The sequence below is a fragment of the Aegilops tauschii genome, chromosome 1 (assembly GCF_002575655.3).
Source record: "Aegilops tauschii subsp. strangulata cultivar AL8/78 chromosome 1, Aet v6.0, whole genome shotgun sequence".
In the NCBI taxonomy this organism is placed as follows: Eukaryota; Viridiplantae; Streptophyta; class Magnoliopsida; order Poales; family Poaceae; genus Aegilops; species Aegilops tauschii.
In genome coordinates this window covers 34,995,351-35,012,740 of record NC_053035.3, presented here as the reverse complement: position 1 = coordinate 35,012,740, position 17,390 = coordinate 34,995,351, and the positions used below count along the sequence as shown (strand labels likewise).

The 17,390-nt window shown below is 43.7% G+C and overlaps 1 protein-coding gene across 2 annotated transcripts; it reads right to left on the bottom strand.

Moving 5' to 3' along the window:
- Positions 1-4,449: 4,449 nt before the first annotated feature.
- On the bottom strand, positions 4,450-8,893 carry LOC109744923 (uncharacterized). Of its 2 annotated transcripts, none has more exons than XM_020304058.4 (3): positions 8,196-8,893; positions 7,860-8,083; positions 4,450-5,250 (listed from the first exon to the last, which is right to left on the bottom strand). In XM_020304058.4, exons 1-3 carry the CDS (start codon positions 8,824-8,826, stop codon positions 4,627-4,629), a joined length of 1,479 nt encoding a protein of 492 aa, XP_020159647.1. In that variant the 5' UTR covers positions 8,827-8,893; the 3' UTR covers positions 4,450-4,626. The 2 variants fall into 2 exon arrangements, with proteins under 2 accessions (XP_020159647.1, XP_020159648.1); XM_020304059.4 differs by having other exon boundaries at positions 4,450-5,228; positions 8,196-8,892.
- Between the last annotated feature and the right edge of the window lie 8,497 nt (positions 8,894-17,390).

Genomic DNA, 17,390 nt, shown 5'->3' with positions numbered 1-17,390 from the left:
CTGGAAAGTCCCACTTTGGACAAACCGGAGGGAATCTTTATAACAGTTAGGGTATATATATATATATATATGTGTGTGTGTGTGTGTGTGTGTGTGTGTGTGTGTTTTGGGTGTTTCTAGCTGGACTCCAGAGCGTCGGAATCCAACCAAAAAGCTAGTTTGAAACATGATTTTTGAATAATTATTTATTAAGTTATGAATTTTTAATTATTCCTGTCATTTTAGTATTTTAATTATACAGAGGAGTTAATCAATTCAATTATGTCCAAACAAAATATGAATGTGTAGGTTATGTTAAGACAAACAATTTGACATCTTATTTGCTCCATTTGGCTTAACAGAACTGAAGATATGAGTTTTCAAAGTTTAAAATAATGTCTTCAATTACTGTATTTAGTTAATAAGTGCAAAATTAATTATTCAACTTCCTGAAACTCGCCGCCGCCATCGCTCCCCGTCGGCGCCGTCTCCGGCCGCTCCCGGCCCGGTCACCACCGCAGCTCGACGTGGCTCGATGCCCTCGTCCAAACGCCCCAAACCCTAGGCCAAATGGCCCCCTATGACCGATTCCCGCTGCTAGCCCGAGCACCTCCGCCGTGTTTCGCGTCGCCGGCAGACCGACATGGCGCAGCCATGGGGCCCCCCTGGGCCACTTACTGGTGGGTCCTAGAGCCCCCCCTTGACCGTTGACCCTGGTCAACGCTAACTGGGCCAGCCCCAATAGCTGACATGTGGACCCTCCTTAATTAACCTAAACTAATATAATTAATACAAGTAACTTAATTAGACATTGTCAGGTGGGCCCAGTAGATTAATTAGCTAATGTAGATTACTATTAATCCATGTTAGCCCCACAGACAATGATAGGTGGGACCCAGCTAAAAATAAAGAGTGAGAAGTAGATTAAAAATAAACGAATTACACAAAATACATGGTCATCAAATATAGTCTCCTGATCAAGCTGAACAAGTATTCGAAATTTTTTGAACAAGTATACGAAATTTTTGAATAAGTATTTAAAATGTTTAACAAGTATTTGACAAATGTTGAATAAGTATTAAATTTTTTTTTGCGGGGGAATAAGTATTAAAAATTGTTGAACAACTATTTGAAATATGTTAAACAATTATTTTAAAATTTTGAATAAGTACTAAAAATGTTGAATAACTATTTGAAAATGTTGAACAAGTATTTGAAAATATTGCTTAAGTAAAAAAATGTTGAACAAGTATTTGAAATTTTTTGAACAAGTATTTCAAAAATATTGAATAAGTATTAAAAATGTCTAACAAGTATTTGACACATGTTGAATGAGTAATAAAAATTGTTGAACGAGTATTTGCAAAATGTTGAACAATTATTTGAAAATATTGAGTAAGTATTAAAAATATTGAATAAGTATTTGAAAATGTTGAATAAGTAATTAAAACTGTTGAACAATGATTTAAAAAATATACAACATGTATTTCAAAAATAATGAATAAGTATTAAAATGTTGAACAAGTATTTAAAAATGTTGAATAAGCGTACAAACAATGAACGTGTACACAAAAAAATTTGATCACTTATTAACAATATGTTTTTCACATATGCAAAAATGTAGAGTGAAAATGGAAACAAACATATGAAAAAATAAAAAATAAAAAATAAAAAGGAACAAAATACATTTTAATACTTTTAGTACGATGATGATAAATAATTTTTTAATACTTATTTTAAAATAATCGAACAAGTATTTGAAAAATGTTGAATAAGCGTTAAAAATGTTGAACAAGTATATGAAAAATGTTCAATAAGTATTAAAAATAATAAGCAAGTATTTAAAAAATGTTGAAATAAGTATTAAAATGTTGAAGAAGTATTTAAAATATGTTGAAAATGTATTTGAAGAATGTTGAATAAGTATTAAAATCTTAAACAAGTATTTAGAAAATATTGAATAAGCATTCGGACAATATTGAACGTGTGTACAAAATGTTGATCACTTACAAAAAATGCTTTTAACATATACGAAAACGTAGAGTGAAAACGAAAACCAACATAAGAAAAAAATGGAGAAGAAAAAAGAAAACCAAACAAAGAAATGGAGAAGAAAAATTAAAACAAAACAAAAAATAGAATAATGCAAAAAACGAACATGATAACCAAAGAAGAAAATGCCAAAATGAATGAAAGGGAATTAAAGAAACGGAAAAGAAAAAGAGAAAAAAAATAAAGGAAAAAATCTGGAAGAAAAAAGTGAGAAGAAAAGAAGAGAATGAAAAAAATCGGAGAAGTAAAAGAAATGAAACAGAATAAAATGAAAAACCCATTGAAAACCAGGAATACGTGCCTTTTTTTTAGACAAAGTAATACGTGCCTAACGTACTTTGCATGTGCTTTCCTTTCTTAAAGCGAAGTGACACAGGCCGGCCCAATAATGAAAAACCTTCAGCGATGCCTATGCTTAGGGCCCGCTTAAAGCGAAAAATAGTGCCCGCGCTAAATAGGTTCCTCGCTGGTGTTTTTCCTTGTGTTTTCTCTGCTGGCTTCTTCTTCTTCTTTTTATTTTCATCAAATTCCAAAACCAAATCCTCAAAAAAATCAAATTCCAAAACCATTTTAAAATTCACGAAGATTTGTTCAGCTTCATGATGTTTTAAAACATTTGTAAACTTTATGAAGTTTTTAGAAATTCAAAAACATTTTTAAAGTACATTAACATTTTAAAATTTTCAAAAAAATCAAATTCGTGACTTGTTGAAAATTTTATGAACTTTTACTCATGCCAGCGGGCAACCCGACGTAGCCTTGCACAAACGTTTTGAGGACTATTCCTTCAAGCACGCAGAGTGACCGGCGGTGGTCCTCCTACTGATTCTGTCAAACATCTTGTACTCCTTCTGTACCAATATACTACATAACTATGCTTGTTAAGGAGGGAAACGTTTGGAACATGGGGGGGGGGGGGGGGGGGGGCATACGACCCGTTTTTTCAAATAGTAATTTGAAAAATGGTCGAAATAACATGAAATTTGTTGGCAACAAACTTGACTTATTGTCCTACTCTTAAAAAAATTGGAGGCGAAATGGCTTTTGTGGTATGGTCCAGGACAAAGGCAAAATCGGCACTATATTAGGTGTACTATTCACTCTATATTGTCAAGGACAATTTGTTTTTATGCTCAGATTTTTTTTGTCAACAGCTTTTATTGTCATTTTTTCTTATGACTGGCACAATAAGTCAAGTTTGCTCGAAAAAGTTTTCAGTTTTTTTCCTGAATTGCTAAAAAATCCCTAACAATATTTATACGGAAAAACTAACGCCCACACGTGTGGGCTTTTGCACATCGCCCACACGCCTCCATCACCACTCATTTTGCCACGTATGAATAGATGACATCAGCAGAAATCTTTTTAGTTTTCGGCTTAAAAATGTTTTATCTCCTAATTAAAAAAGCGAATTAAAAATCCGATTTTATCATTAAATCCGTCTCGACGAGATCTTCAAAACTAGACCCCATGTTGATATGTTTCGACGAAATTTTTTTTGCCCAGAAGTTGCCATGATGTTTACATTGTAGTTGCCAAAGCGCTTAAACTAAAGTTGCCATGTGGCAATTTTAGTTTGTAGATCATGGCAATTTTAGTTTTTTTATGATGGCAATTCCAGTATTTTAACCATGAAACTATTATTTTGTATGAACCATGGCAATTTTAAATGCATGTATCATGGCAATTTTAGTTTATGGTGCATGGCAAGTCTAGTTTCTTAATTCCCTGTTTTATAATATGTTAAAATTTACTTTTAAATATAAAAAAAATAGCTAAAACATATCATGGCAGCTTCAGTGTAAATATCATGGCAATTCATGTGCAATAGACATGGCAACTTTTAACCCAAAAAAAATCGCCGTAATATATCGATATGAGATCTAGTTTCGAAAATCTCGTCGCAAGGGATTTAATGGTGAAAACGGATCTTCAATCTGATTTTTCATTTAAGAGATAAAACATTTTAAAAATTGACAATCAAAAAAGATTTCCACATGTATGCATGCGGTGACATGGCGTAATCTGTGTATTATAGGGCGTGTGGGCGGATTTGGCTCCCACCACACGTGTGGGTGTTGGCGTTGTCCTATTTATAGGGTTCATCTACCATCAGGTTTATATGGATATTTTCCTGCTTCTTAACCAATATAAAGCGCCAAAAGGCATTACATCGACAAGAAATGGACCCTCTTATCTAGTGACCGTTCGCTGAGAGGTGGTATGTGCGAACATTTTGCTGGCAGTTTTAGTTAGCCGGGGGTGGCAGTTTGACATTTTCTAGGATGAAGGTTCAAAGATATCACCCTCCTAGAAAATGTATGTTGTTCCGAAGAAACAGCCATCCCCAACACAACTAAAAACGACGGCAAAACCGTTCAAAATGCCACCCTCCCCAGCAGACAATCTCCAGTTGGCTTTTGCTAAAAAATTGTTAGGTCATAAACTTATGTCGACATAATTATTTTCCCGGTGCGAGGACTGAACCCACCCAGCTTAAGCTACAGTACCACCGCATAACACATGCTACGAACTATACATACATGCATAGATAAATAACTACTTTCGGCACCTAGAGCCAAACCAAAGCCACATTCATATGCTAGGACACGGCATGTCACGGTAATGTGGCCAGTACGGGAGAAGAGACCAGGCGACAGTGACTTCCATCTTACAAGAGAAAACTTCAAGGTTAGCATAGCTTCTGGAGGATGTCTTAGCTGCGAGTACTCCAGAAGCCCGCCTGACAGATCGATCCACCAGGTGACGCGCCATGACACAGACTCTCAGCTGCCCGTCGTCTTCGACAGACACAACACTTCGTGAGAGCTGTATTGAGCCATCAGCTGCAACAGGCAATTTGTCGTCTCCGAAACCAAGCAACTCGATTTTCTCCTCGTCTATGCTGGCGGTAGTGGCGGTAAATACACCTCTGAAACCTTGTGGCCACTCCCCGCCAACCACTTTCACACTGATGGTGGCCTCCACGGAATGAACCATGTCACCCAATGTCAACTCCATTGTGCTGAGCCTGCTAGTCCTGACGCGATTGAACACATAGGAATTCATTGAGCCGGAAATATAATAAGGATCGACGTGATAGCTCAACTCTTTATCCTCAGATTCAGTGGCGCCCTTCACTTTCAATGCAACCTCAAACCACACAGGATCCACCACCACAATAGCACGGCTAGGACCTGTCAGTGTCAGATACGGATTCTGAATGCAGACATTATTTAGTAAGTAATGTATCGTTTATCTCAAATAGGACTGCAACATATATGACCAATATATGTTGAAAATAAGAGAGAATGTGCATTCATCGACAAACAATCATAAATAAAATGAAACCTAAGCAAAATAGCTTAAATTAAATATCTGTCGATAGCAAGCACAGAAGAAAGGTAAACACGTGACATGCAAAATTAAGATGTAATTTAGAGCCAGTAGATTTGAGTCGAGATAGGTAAGAAAGCATTTCAAGTCTTCAAAGCTGAAGCAAGTTAACAAACATATGTAAACTGAACCCAAAGGCATCGAGCATCATCACAATGAAAACATAACTTGCAAAAACATGTGTAGTCTGCAAACAACATACAAAAAAGGGGGCATATTATTAGGGTGTTCATATACTACTAAAAACAGATATCTCAAAGGTTAATTTGTCAACAGATCACAACAGTGTTCAAAATTTTCAAGCAGAAATTTACAAGAGAACACGATAAAGTAACAGGTACAAACAAAACAAAAGAATGGTCTCACACAGACCAGGGGAGGCTATGGATTCGAGAATCTACCTATGCCTTGTGGTCGCACAACTAAAGAGGTCCAATGTATTCTCAAAGGGAACAGCCAAGAGTAGGCTAAATGTTGTAGGCGCTCTTCCATAGAATTCTTCCACCCCCTCCCTTCCCCTCCCGCTCTCTCAAATGGGATGCGATCAAACGGCTTGCTATGATTATAATTGTCCCAGGCGCTCGCTGCCGCCGTCCCATCAAACACCTAGGCAACGGAAGGCCTTTGTCCAGTGCATAAGAGAGGCATGAAACAATTCGCCAGAGAAGAAGGGAGGAGCCAAGAAAAAGGAATAATAGAATGCCAATCCCAGGAAACCAACCCTCCCAAAGCAGGAAGGGGGCAGATCTATGGCTTAGAAAGGAAGCCGTCGGCGGAAAAAAAAAATGGAGCACCAAATCCGGTGAGGATAACTGAGGAATGAAACAGGGATTTATTGATACCTGGGGAAAAGAGAAAGGCAACAGGAAGAAGACGTCACCGAACAAGGATCTAGCAGACGGCGAGAGGCCATGGATAAAGAAGGCGCGGATCCTGCATAAGCTCCATCGTCGATGACACCACCTAAGCCAAACAACTTGCCATCAACATGGACAGGCGGCAGCTGGGAAGTGGATGGGAGGGTGAAGCCAGGGCCCATACCCTGCAGAGGAAGAGATCCGCCAGGGAGCCATCCTCCATTGCTGCAAGAGCTCCAGCCACCAGGTATAGAGCAAGGAAGATCAGGAGGAGAAGACTAACTGGCATATCTGGTTTAATAGAAATATTACAACACCTAATGTCAAAATAGGGGGATACAGGCCTCCATCCCTCTTCTTTCCACCGCTGGAACCACGGGAGATGGGAGAGAGTGAGGCCAGAGGAGGAGGTGAGGTAGGAAGAGCTTCAGGAGAGGGAAGATCGACCACATGGGCAAACAGCCACTTAGGGAAGAAGTCTCAACTGCTTGACACTGTCTGATGGTGCTTGATTTGAGTAGTCTAATCTCTTGTTTAAATCGCATAGCAACTTTTCTCTAGAGAATAAAATCCAGTTGTTTCTTCAGCTGTGTAATAACTCGGATACAAGGGAATACCCCAAGTTCGATTACATTGCAGGTGGAGAACTTGAGAAGCAGGGTGTGTGCACAATCCATGGTTGGATTGAACGAAAGTTGCCAGGGCCATGGTTTTATTGGCAGCTATACATACTAGCAGAACAGCTATATGCCGGCAAGTGAACAGGTTTTCCAAATCGCACACACACACACTGGATGCTCTAAGAAAACAATCCATACTGCAGCTATAAACAATATACTCTACCACACTCCCATACTCTTAAAAAAGTTATATACTACTCACTAACTATACATTTTCCAAAGTGTACATACTCCATATTATATATTCTAAATACAATATACCGCATACTGCATACTCTTAAAAAGGTTCATATTCATATTACAGAGTGCATACTCCTGAAAATGTGATACACTTCTTAATACATGCTCCATACTATTTTTCCTTCAAAAAACAGTGTGCTCCAACCAGATATTTTTGTTCCATCTTATGGAATAATAAACATGGTGGTATTAATATCCTTATCCGATCAAGAACTTTGTTCCCTGTGGCCAATAATTAAAGAGGTGTTTGAACCAACACATCACTTGCTGGATTACTTAATTAATTAATAAACTTAATTAGCGAAATGTCTTCTGAAGCATCCATATTAACCCGATCAGGCTTGTGGCACAGGAAGGTTAAATAACGATGGATGCCTAGGGAGTAACTACACAGGGGAGTACCCCAAAATTCTTCGTATATATGTGCCAATGGCAATGCCCAGATCATATATTCTGAAATCTACATATATATGTGGCACAGACTGTTTCATCTTCGCAAAGTCTACAAAAAAAAGTATATTATTTTCTCGTTCCACTTTATGTTCTAAATCTGTAATTTGACCATATATTTACTAATATCATCACACTGTATAGTTTTGATGGAGGTACATACATAGACACCAAACTAATAACTGTCAGCGGCAGGAATACAAACCTCCTTGTGGATCATTTGGCAGTTATCCCTTTCGCGCTGGAAGATAACATTGCGATTATGATCCAAACAGTCTCGTGCAGCAACGACGCCAAACACTTCCAGCGGCCAGTGCACTCCATCTTGTAATCCCGCGACTTTGACTGTAAAGACCTGCAGAGTTCTTATGGGGTGGGCTGTGCCACCTGACGACTTCTTGTCCGTGTAAAGCATGTTTGGGATATGCGCTGCATATTATCGATGTCAAATTGCCAGTCAATCAATCAATCACTCAAGATGCTCACAGCTAGCAGTAATAATAAGCAGCAATGGAGAGGGGATTTGTCTTTGGCAGCTTACTGTTGTCCTCGAATTTTCCGAAGGATTTGGGATAAAGGTATTCCCAGAACTCGCGGAACTCCTTGGCCTCGAAGGCACGCCAGTCGGAGGTATCCTCGTCGGGATCCATGTCCTTGAGCCTCAGGGCCTCCATGTCGTCCGCGATCCACTCCTTGCGGCACTTGACGGCCTCGGGGTCTCCCGTGGCGATCCACTTCCTGAGGGCGCTGGACTCCTCCGGCCGGTCCTCGTTCCTGCGCGCCTCCTCCGCCTTGGCTCTGTACACGGCCGCCGCCGCGACGTCCTCCTCCGTCATCGTCTTGGCCGGCTCCTTGATGACGATCCCCTTCGTCCGCGCCAGAATCTTGGCCATGGCTGCTTCCACAATCTCCCTTGTCCTCGCCAGATCTTCAGATTCCGCTGGGCTGCTCCCCACCTCGCTGACGCTCATCTCCACCGGAACCGCCGCCGCCTTCTTTGAGCTCTTTCCCGTCTCCGTCTTCCGTTTCTTCATTTTGCGGCCGGGGCCTCCTCTCTTCCTCCTCTCCGCCTCCTCCTGCGCCTCCTCAGCCTTCCTCATCGCCTCCCTCCTCTCCATCAACATATAATTAATGTAGGAGTCCACTTCCGCCTCCGCCTCCGCCTTCGCCATCGCCGCTCTGCTTATGCGAAGAAACCCTAGACTTGCTCTGTCTGGGTGGAGGATTGGGGATTCGTACTGTTGAGAGGGCAGGCAGGTTAGGCTAGGCACTACTAGCTGGCCAAACGGGCCGGCCCGGCCCGGCACGGCACGGCCCATCTTAATCGTGCCTGGCACGGCCCGGTCCGCACAGGCCAGGCCCGCTGAGGCACGATTATTATACGGGCCGTGCCGTGCCAGCCCGCGTGCTGCAGCCTGCAGTCCAGGCACGGCCCATATGCTAATCGGGCCGGCCCACCGGCATGCTAGGCCCGCTAATCTGCCTCCTATTTTGCGCACTGGGCGTTTTAGCCTATTTTTACCTGTTGGGCCACATTAGGATACATAAAAAATAAAAAAATATAATCGGGCCGTGCCGTGTCGGCTCGCGTGCTCGACCTTCAGGCCCAGGCACGGCCCCTGGCGTGCCGCGTGCCGGGCCTGGCCCGTTTAGCACGTGCCGTGCCGGCCGTGCTACCGGGCCGGCCCAGCTATCCCGGCCCGTTTGGCCACCTATAGGCAGTACAAACATCTGGAGTGTTCGGTTGGGCTTCTCCGCTTTGGATTTGGGTGCGATGGCCCAAGTGGCCCAACCGTCACCTTCTGTGTGGCATTTTCGCTCCAATGCTAAAAAAAAGGAGCATTTTCGCTCCAAAAGATATAAGTAACATTTCCCACATGTTCCCTCAAAAAAAAACATTTCCCTCATGTTAGGGTTCTGTTTCTCCCAGAGGGGATTGCGCCGACGACTAGAGTTGGTTGTCCCTGCCACCGTTCTACCATTGCCCTGGTTGTGAGTCGCTGCAGTCTCTGGATTGCGCGGTCCTGGGGTAGGACGCAGGAGACAACGGATTAGGGTTTCTTCCACCATCCCGATCCGATCTCAGCCAGGATGGAAATCTCTGATGGCTTCTGACGAGGCTTCGAGAAGTTTTTGCAAGAACTAGGGCTGCGGGTAGAAGCCCAGGATGACGTCATGTTCGACGAGAAGGAAGCGCCGGCGGAGGCAGCCTGATGGGTTGCTCTGGTGAGAGTTCACAACGAGAAAACCTATAGCCAGACTATGTTCTTTAGGAATACTAGATGGTACCCCGTGCATTGCTGCGGGAACCAGTTGCAATATCTTTTGATGACATTCAATTGTTTATCCTTAGCAATGCATATATGAACACCAATGTGGAAGTTACATGTTATCTACGGAAGTTATCTATAAAAGGGAGCTATGTTCAGTTAGGAACTTGGAATAGATACAAATAAATCACCACAATTAATTTGGAGCTGCATTAATTAACGACACAATAACTATATCTAAATTGCAACTACATATGGAAGAAAATGCAGAATTGACTTAATAGCAACAATAACATATCTTATAGAGATATTTATAACAAAACTAAGTGAAACATCTTTTAAAATAGAACTTACTAAAACTTGTTTCGTCTATGAAACATGATGTATCCTAAATCATTAAAAAACTGCACTAAACACTAAATATGCACAAAAGCAACTCCAACAAAGCATTGGGAAAAAATATCATCTTAGTTATGGGTCTCACAAACAAATGATGGTTGAGGTGAAAGATATAACATGGATAAGTGATTACATATAATTTACATTTTTTGCATGAACACTTAGTTGTTCATAATTGTTAAAACATGTTAGAGAGTTAGACCGCGTCCATTACTATTCAAAATTGATTTGGATAATGTTCTGATATTATAATTGGTGATCTCTTTAAAAAATCAACGAAAGTATATTGTTCCTTCTGTTACACAATCAATAGTTACAACTGGATAATCATACGTATGACTAGTAGAAAACGGGCCATCAGTCTCGGTTCTAGAGGCCCTTTAGTCCCGGTTCTTCAACGGGGACTAAACAATCGGGACTAATGCCCACCGCTTTTAGTCCCGGTTCTTCAACCGAGACTAAACAATCGGGACTAATGCCCACCGCTTTTAGTCCCGGTTCTTCAACCAGGACTAAACAATCGGGACTAATGCCCACCGCTTTTAGTCCGGTCGTGTTACGAACCGGGACTAAAGGGGATCCATGTGGCCGCTGTCGGGGTGCCCAGGCAGGAGGACCTTTAGTCCCGGTTTGTGACACCGACCGGTACTAAAAGGCAACCACGCATCAGCAACTGCAGGCGCTGGGGTATTTGTTTTTTTAAGAGGGGTTTAGGGTTTTGGAGGGTTTAGGGGTTTTCATATTGTGTTTCACCCTTTTATTTTTGTGTTTACCCTTCAATTCTTTTATGTTTAGGGTTTCATTTTTATTTTATATTTTCCATTCAACTCGACGCTAGCTACTACATATAGCAAATGAAGGAACCATTATATTACACAACATCGTCATGAACATATATAGAGAGAGCTGTACTCTCTTTCTCCGTGCTTGGTCGAACAACAAGTTTTCGTATATCGATCTGAGGCTACTACATATAGTACACGATCATGCATATATACAATATAACATCTCTTAAGATCCCTAACATCACCTACCAAAATCGGATGGCAATTCCCGATGGTATTCTCCGTCTTCAGGTATGACGTGCTCAACAAGCAATTCCTCTTGAATTTCTCTTATGCGATGGTAGGAGTTCGTTCCGCTTCTCCCAGATCTAATTTAAATAAGGGGGTCAATAAATATATATGAATGAAACTCAACATAATTCATGGTAATAAAATAAAATTGTGAATATTGTTTATGTACTTCAAATTATCGTGAAGATATGCCCTGCTTAGAGGTCGAGTGGCGAATGAACTCGCAAACATAGTATCCACATAAATTATTCCCGGGTGCCTGCCACAAGCACTTTACGAGAATAGAGTTCAATCAAAATGATAATCAAGCATGATAATGGTATTGAAACTAGAATCAATGAGAGAGATGCGCGGAACTAGCTAGTACTACTTACTTTGGGGTGTGTAAATCGTGGCTCCTTTTTCCATTCACCCGGTACCAAGCTGGTGAACTCTTTCCAAACCTTGCATGGCAAAGAAAATGATTACTTGATATCAGGAAATGAACGAAAGTTGTCGATATGGTGCGATAATGATTGAACTTACTTCTCGAGCATTTCACTCATGTCCGCCCACTCCTTAGACTTTTTACGTCTCGAGTCCAAGACAATTACGTCAAGCTGAATGGCTAGCAGAATAAAGTGGAAGTTGCGCACGCACAACTCATCAATTACACTTAACCTCAAGTAAGCGAAACAGAATATGCACAAGACAGTAATTAACACTCACTTGAAGTTGTAAGGAAAGAGTATTTCCCTTCTGTTTTGATGTCGAAGTAACGCCTTTAGTAAGTTTTTCTCAGTTTCGTCGGTGTTCTTTTGTACCGTATATTCATTAACAGTATTTGGGTTAATGAACCCAATGTCATAGATTTGTCCTTTATTGCATTCGACGATCTTCAATCTGCATAATATAGTGAGGATAATTATACATGCAATGAACGAGCTGAGCTAGAGACTTGATTATAGAAATAATACTTACAGACAATAGCAAGTCATGAGAGTTTTATCGAGGGTGTCTTGATTGTATAACTGAAACAATTCTTCAAATTAAACATACAACTAGTCGACTCCAATGAAGTTGTGCTCATCTTTAATTCCCAGCAAGATACTGTCAGTCCCATCCTTGCAGGTTTCCAAGTACCAGTCATGCAATCTTCGCATCATCGTTGATAGATGTGGGAGCTGCTCAGGTTTGAGGAGAGGCTTCCAGTGCTCGTATCTGAAGGTTACTACCTCAGCCATTTCGAACTGTACATTATCGTCTAAGTAATCACCAAGAGTGGTACCGGCTGCTACCCCCGGATCATTAGCGATATCGCTGAACACCTTGAGCGGGGGGCACGATTGCTTTTCCTGTTCGCCGAGCTGGGAATTGTTTTCCCACTTCATCTTGCAGCACTGATAGTACTTCCCGTCCGTTGCGCTTCATCAAATGTCTTTTCAATACAGCGGTCATAGTGTGATAGCGGCGGAGGCGGCGGTGGTCGCCTAAGGGCATCCATAGAGCGCTTCGCTTTTACCGGATCTATTTTCTCCTTCGGAGGTAGACGTTTCAATGCAAGCTGGCATTTCACATCGGCAACCACGATGTCCTTGTTTTTCTCGTCAGTCATCTCATGTGGTAACTTGCGAGGAGCCTTGAGGCTTGGACCAGCTTTGAATTTCTTCCCTGTTGTGCTAGCCACCGGAGCGGCGGCGACTCTCTTCCGCTGTTGCTGAGGAGGCGGGGTCCGCTGACGGGGCGGAGGAGGCGGAGTCTGCTGACGCGACGGAGACAGCTGAGGCAGAGGAGGATTCTACTGAGGGGCCTCCTCCGTCGGAGTTCGCTAACACGGTGGAGATGGCTGAGGCGGTGGAGACAGCGGACGCGCCGAAGACGGCTGAGGCAGCGGAGATAGAGCTGGACTGTGAGGAGTCTGCTGAGAGGCCTCCTCCGCTGAGTCTGCTGAGGCGGCGTCCAGTTTGGAAGCAAGCTGTTTTCCTTTCTCCATAGAAAGGTAGTCCTTAAGGCATTTTCCAGATGAATCTCCCCTTCACCTGTAGGGTAGTCAAGCTCCAACCCCTCAAATTCGTCCATTATTTCATCCACCCCGACAATAGCAAAGCCATCTGGAATTGGAGCGAAATGGGAAGTTGCATCGGGTCGAGGAGGTAAGACATAGCCGACTGCCACCATCAAGGTTAGGTTATGGCATTTGGCAATTAGCTCACAATGTCCATTCTCCGTGGTACCATCCATGGAGTAGCGAGGAGCCATGATATCAGGCTGAACGAGCTTTGTGGAAGCCACGCTGCTTTTTCGCTGAGATGGTGGGGTAGCTTCGTGGGCAGTATCGAATGAAGGATCTTCGTGCTGCGGAGAAGCTCGCTGACTGGGAAGTGCCGCCTCTAGTTTCTTCTCATGCATCGTTAATCTTTCTTCCACGTGAGCATGATGAAGTGGGGAGAAGAAGCCAAGCGGAGGTTGGATGGATTCCGAGATGCATTGGATACTTGTGGCCTTACATATTTGGGCTACACAGGAAACACCTTTGAGTGGAAAGTGGCCGGGGGAACCTATATGCGTGTCCGGTTGGACATGTGCGTAGCAAATCCTGCCTGGTCCCTAGCTTTCCCAGCGGCTACAGTGGAACACAAGAATGTTGCGACATCCGACCACGTACCAGTGCTCCTGAGGATTAGCGACATGTATGCATGTGCACATGGACCGAGACAGTTTAAATATGAAATATGCTTGGAAAGGGACCCAATGCATGTGGAGGTAATCGGCGCTGGGTGAGCACAGCAGCAGCAGCATGGAGATTCGTGGGAAGCAATATGATAGAAGTTCTCGTAGGTGACAGGGAATTTAACTGCATGGGACCGAACCCACTTCGGGAATGTGTGGTTGCATGTTGTAAGGCTTCAACATTGGCTACAAGAGTTGCGGGTGATCCCAGGAAGATCTGCACCCATGCATGAGGAATTAAAGATCACAGAAAATCTTGTTGAACTTTATCACCGTGAAGAAATCCTATGGCAACAAAAATACATACTTCTTCCATCTCGGAGTGAGCAGAAGGAGAAGGAAAAACCAGATTAAAGCGCTCGAGTGAGAGGATGGGCAGATGATCGAAGATAAAGAGGAGATGGCGACACTAACCATTGTTTTTTATGGGAACATGTACACTTCAAAATGGGTGAAAGACATGGACCAAGTCATCTCGTGTGGCACCCCGGCTCAGAGCAACCGGTCTACCCTGCATTGCCAGCCCAGAGATCGAGTCTTCTGGCAATACACAACAACATGGTACAGAAACAACCGCTTTATTGATGCTAGCGGATTACATAGGTCTGATATTACATCGAGATACGAGGCCAAGCGGCACACACGGTGCTGCTGGACAGTATGTACATTATTTAATGAACATGGCTGGGGCCACGATCGCACGAACTACGCGGCAGCGGAAGACGACGAAGTGGAACTCCATAGCACAGGGACACCGACGTGGACACGGCCTAGACACGAGATCCGCTCCGATGCGAACCGACTTGCTTGAAAGCTGGCATAACACGTCAGGTCAGTACCTTGAATGTACTTGCAAGCTCACAACAAACATAAGCATGATGACAGACAATATCATGGTAATTAATCAGGTTAATTCAATGCAAGAAATACTATAGAAGCAATGCAACCAAACCGTGCACTGAGTCCCACGGACTTGCTTACCAGACGGTTACCTCGTAACCAAACGGTGACCACATCGGGTCACACCTGAACCCAATCACTCATGAACACCTCGAGCGTTCAAGGTTCATCACGAAACCACGCATCACAACAATCACTTAGTTTGCAAGATTTATTATAAAAGTTGATCCATGGTGTGACTTACTTTTGAGTCATGCGCATTACCGAGGACGCGGCTATCGATAGATTAAATACACTCTGCAGAGGTAGCGCACTTTACCCACACTACGGAATACCCGGCCTCGCATTCCCATTTGGGTGGACCAAAGTATTCCGACGAAACCCTCCCTTTATCATGCACTCTCCCCGGCCACTCCGACTAACTCCCTCTCAGGGCTAGGTCATGGGTGGCCCTATGTCTACCAAAGACACCAACGGCCACCGTCGTGGCAAAACGGTCCCAAACGGGGACAAGGTACCATAAAAACAAAAACGAGCACACAAGGTTATGTCTGCCAACCGGGCCGGGGTATGCACGCCCATAACCTTCCCTCGCGGGAGGCACCGGTGAGAGCCACAACAAAGGACCGAATCAAGACCTTCCCATAAGGTAAATGTGGTCGCACTGAATAGAAAACCCGATTCAGTGGCACCATGACGTGATCAACATCATATTCAAGTTGGCCTTAATCAAGTTTAACTTTGATAAAAACCTTTTTATCTAAACATGATATAATGCCATAATCATACATCTACTCGTCATGCAACACAAACAACTCCTAGTCATGGATCAAACTTAACATCATAAACCATCTTGCAATACTTAGAACCAAAACCTTTCTGGTATAATTCATGTTATGTACCAAGCAATATTTTTATTAGTTCTTTAATTAAATGAAAATATCACTTAGTAAAATAACTACCATTAATTTCCATAGCAATATGCACAGTGCAAAATTTTACTCTACTTAGCCAAACAAGTTCATGCACTCAACCAGTAACTAAAGCAAGCATATCAAGCATGATAAAGTAACTAGAAATTAACTAAATTTATTTAGCAAATTTTAAATGCAAATAAACACTCATATTCAAGTAGAAAATCATAGATATTGAAATAACACCATCCAAATGCTGGTGTGGCTTGCCTTAGAGTAGAGGAGGATCACACCCCTCTTGGTTTGCTTCAAGACAAGCTTCTCCTTCTGAAAAATAATTTAAAACCACAAAAATAAATGTCAAAACACATTCTGAAAATCACCAGAAATTCTAGACAGCAAGGAAAAATCCACCCTTTGGTGTGTTGCTAGAGCTTTCTGAGACAAAGACAATGCAAAAAGAATCAAATCATTTGGACTTATGGTTTAGAAATGGTGGCTGGTCAAAGTTTGGTCAAATTTCTGAATAATATTTGAATTAAACAGAAATCCTGGGCGGGGGTGACGTCGAAGGCGTAAAGCAGAAATACGCCTCCACTCGTACCGCTTCGGGCGTGAGTGGTGAGACCGACAGGTGGGTCCCGCGCGTCAGGAGAGAGAGGGGGCGAGCGAGATCAGAGAGAGGCGAAGCTTTGCCGGAGCTTACGCCGGTGACGAGGGGGTTTGGGGCTAGGCTAGAGGGATAGGATTGAAGCGGGACTCGAGGCGCACCTGCCCGTACCCGTGGCTTGGCGAGCGGTGGACGGAGCTGCTCGCGGTTGAGCTCGTAAGCTACGGTGGCGGACGGGTTTCGCCGGAGAGGTTGAAGACGACGGCTAGGGGCAGCTCCGAGGGCTTGGCGGTGTCCAGGCAGCACCAACGGACCACCAATGCCCCGCCCAAGCAGTTGCTTGAGCTCGAGAGGCACCGGAGAGCGGCGGCTGGCCTGCGGGGATCGCCGGAGTCCTCTGGTCGGGGCGACGGCCAGAGGCCTGCCCGACCGAGCTTCTGCTCGTCTACGTGTTCGTGGAGGTTGGGTGGAGTGGTGCTTGGCTCGAAAACGAGGCGGGGAGTGCTATATATAGCTGGAGCAAGGGGGACGTGTCACCGTCGGAGCTCTCTGGACACGCGGCGAACGACGACGAGAAGCTCCAAGACGAGGGGGCAAGGGCTCAGCGTCAACGCAGGAGCTTGCCCATGCCCGCAAACGAGCACAGGAGGCGGTTGGGGAAGTGGACAAGTGTACGCGCGCACTATGGCGTTTTGGCCGCGACGCGCCCATGCTTGCTGCGGCGGCTCCGGCGTCGGCGAGCGCCAGGGAGCGGTCAAGGGTGATCGGTCGAGGCTTGTGGCGCGGTGCGGCAGTCGGCGGCGAGCGCTGGAACGAGCACGCACAAAACAGAGGGCAAGGCGCCAACCAGAGCGCGTC

What these genes read in the sequence shown, in the direction of transcription:
- LOC109744923 (XM_020304058.4), bottom strand. Translation starts at nt 8,826, where the DNA reads ATGGCGAAGGCGGAGGCGGAGGCGGAAGTGGACTCCTACATTAATTAT. An exon ending in CGGAAAATTCGAGGACAACA is followed by an intron (nt 8,084 to 8,195) that starts GTAAGCTGCCAA and finishes GATAATATGCAG; the next exon opens with CGCATATCCCAAACATGCTT. An exon ending in GCCAAATGATCCACAAGGAG is followed by an intron (nt 5,251 to 7,859) that starts GTTTGTATTCCT and finishes GTCTGCATTCAG; the next exon opens with AATCCGTATCTGACACTGAC.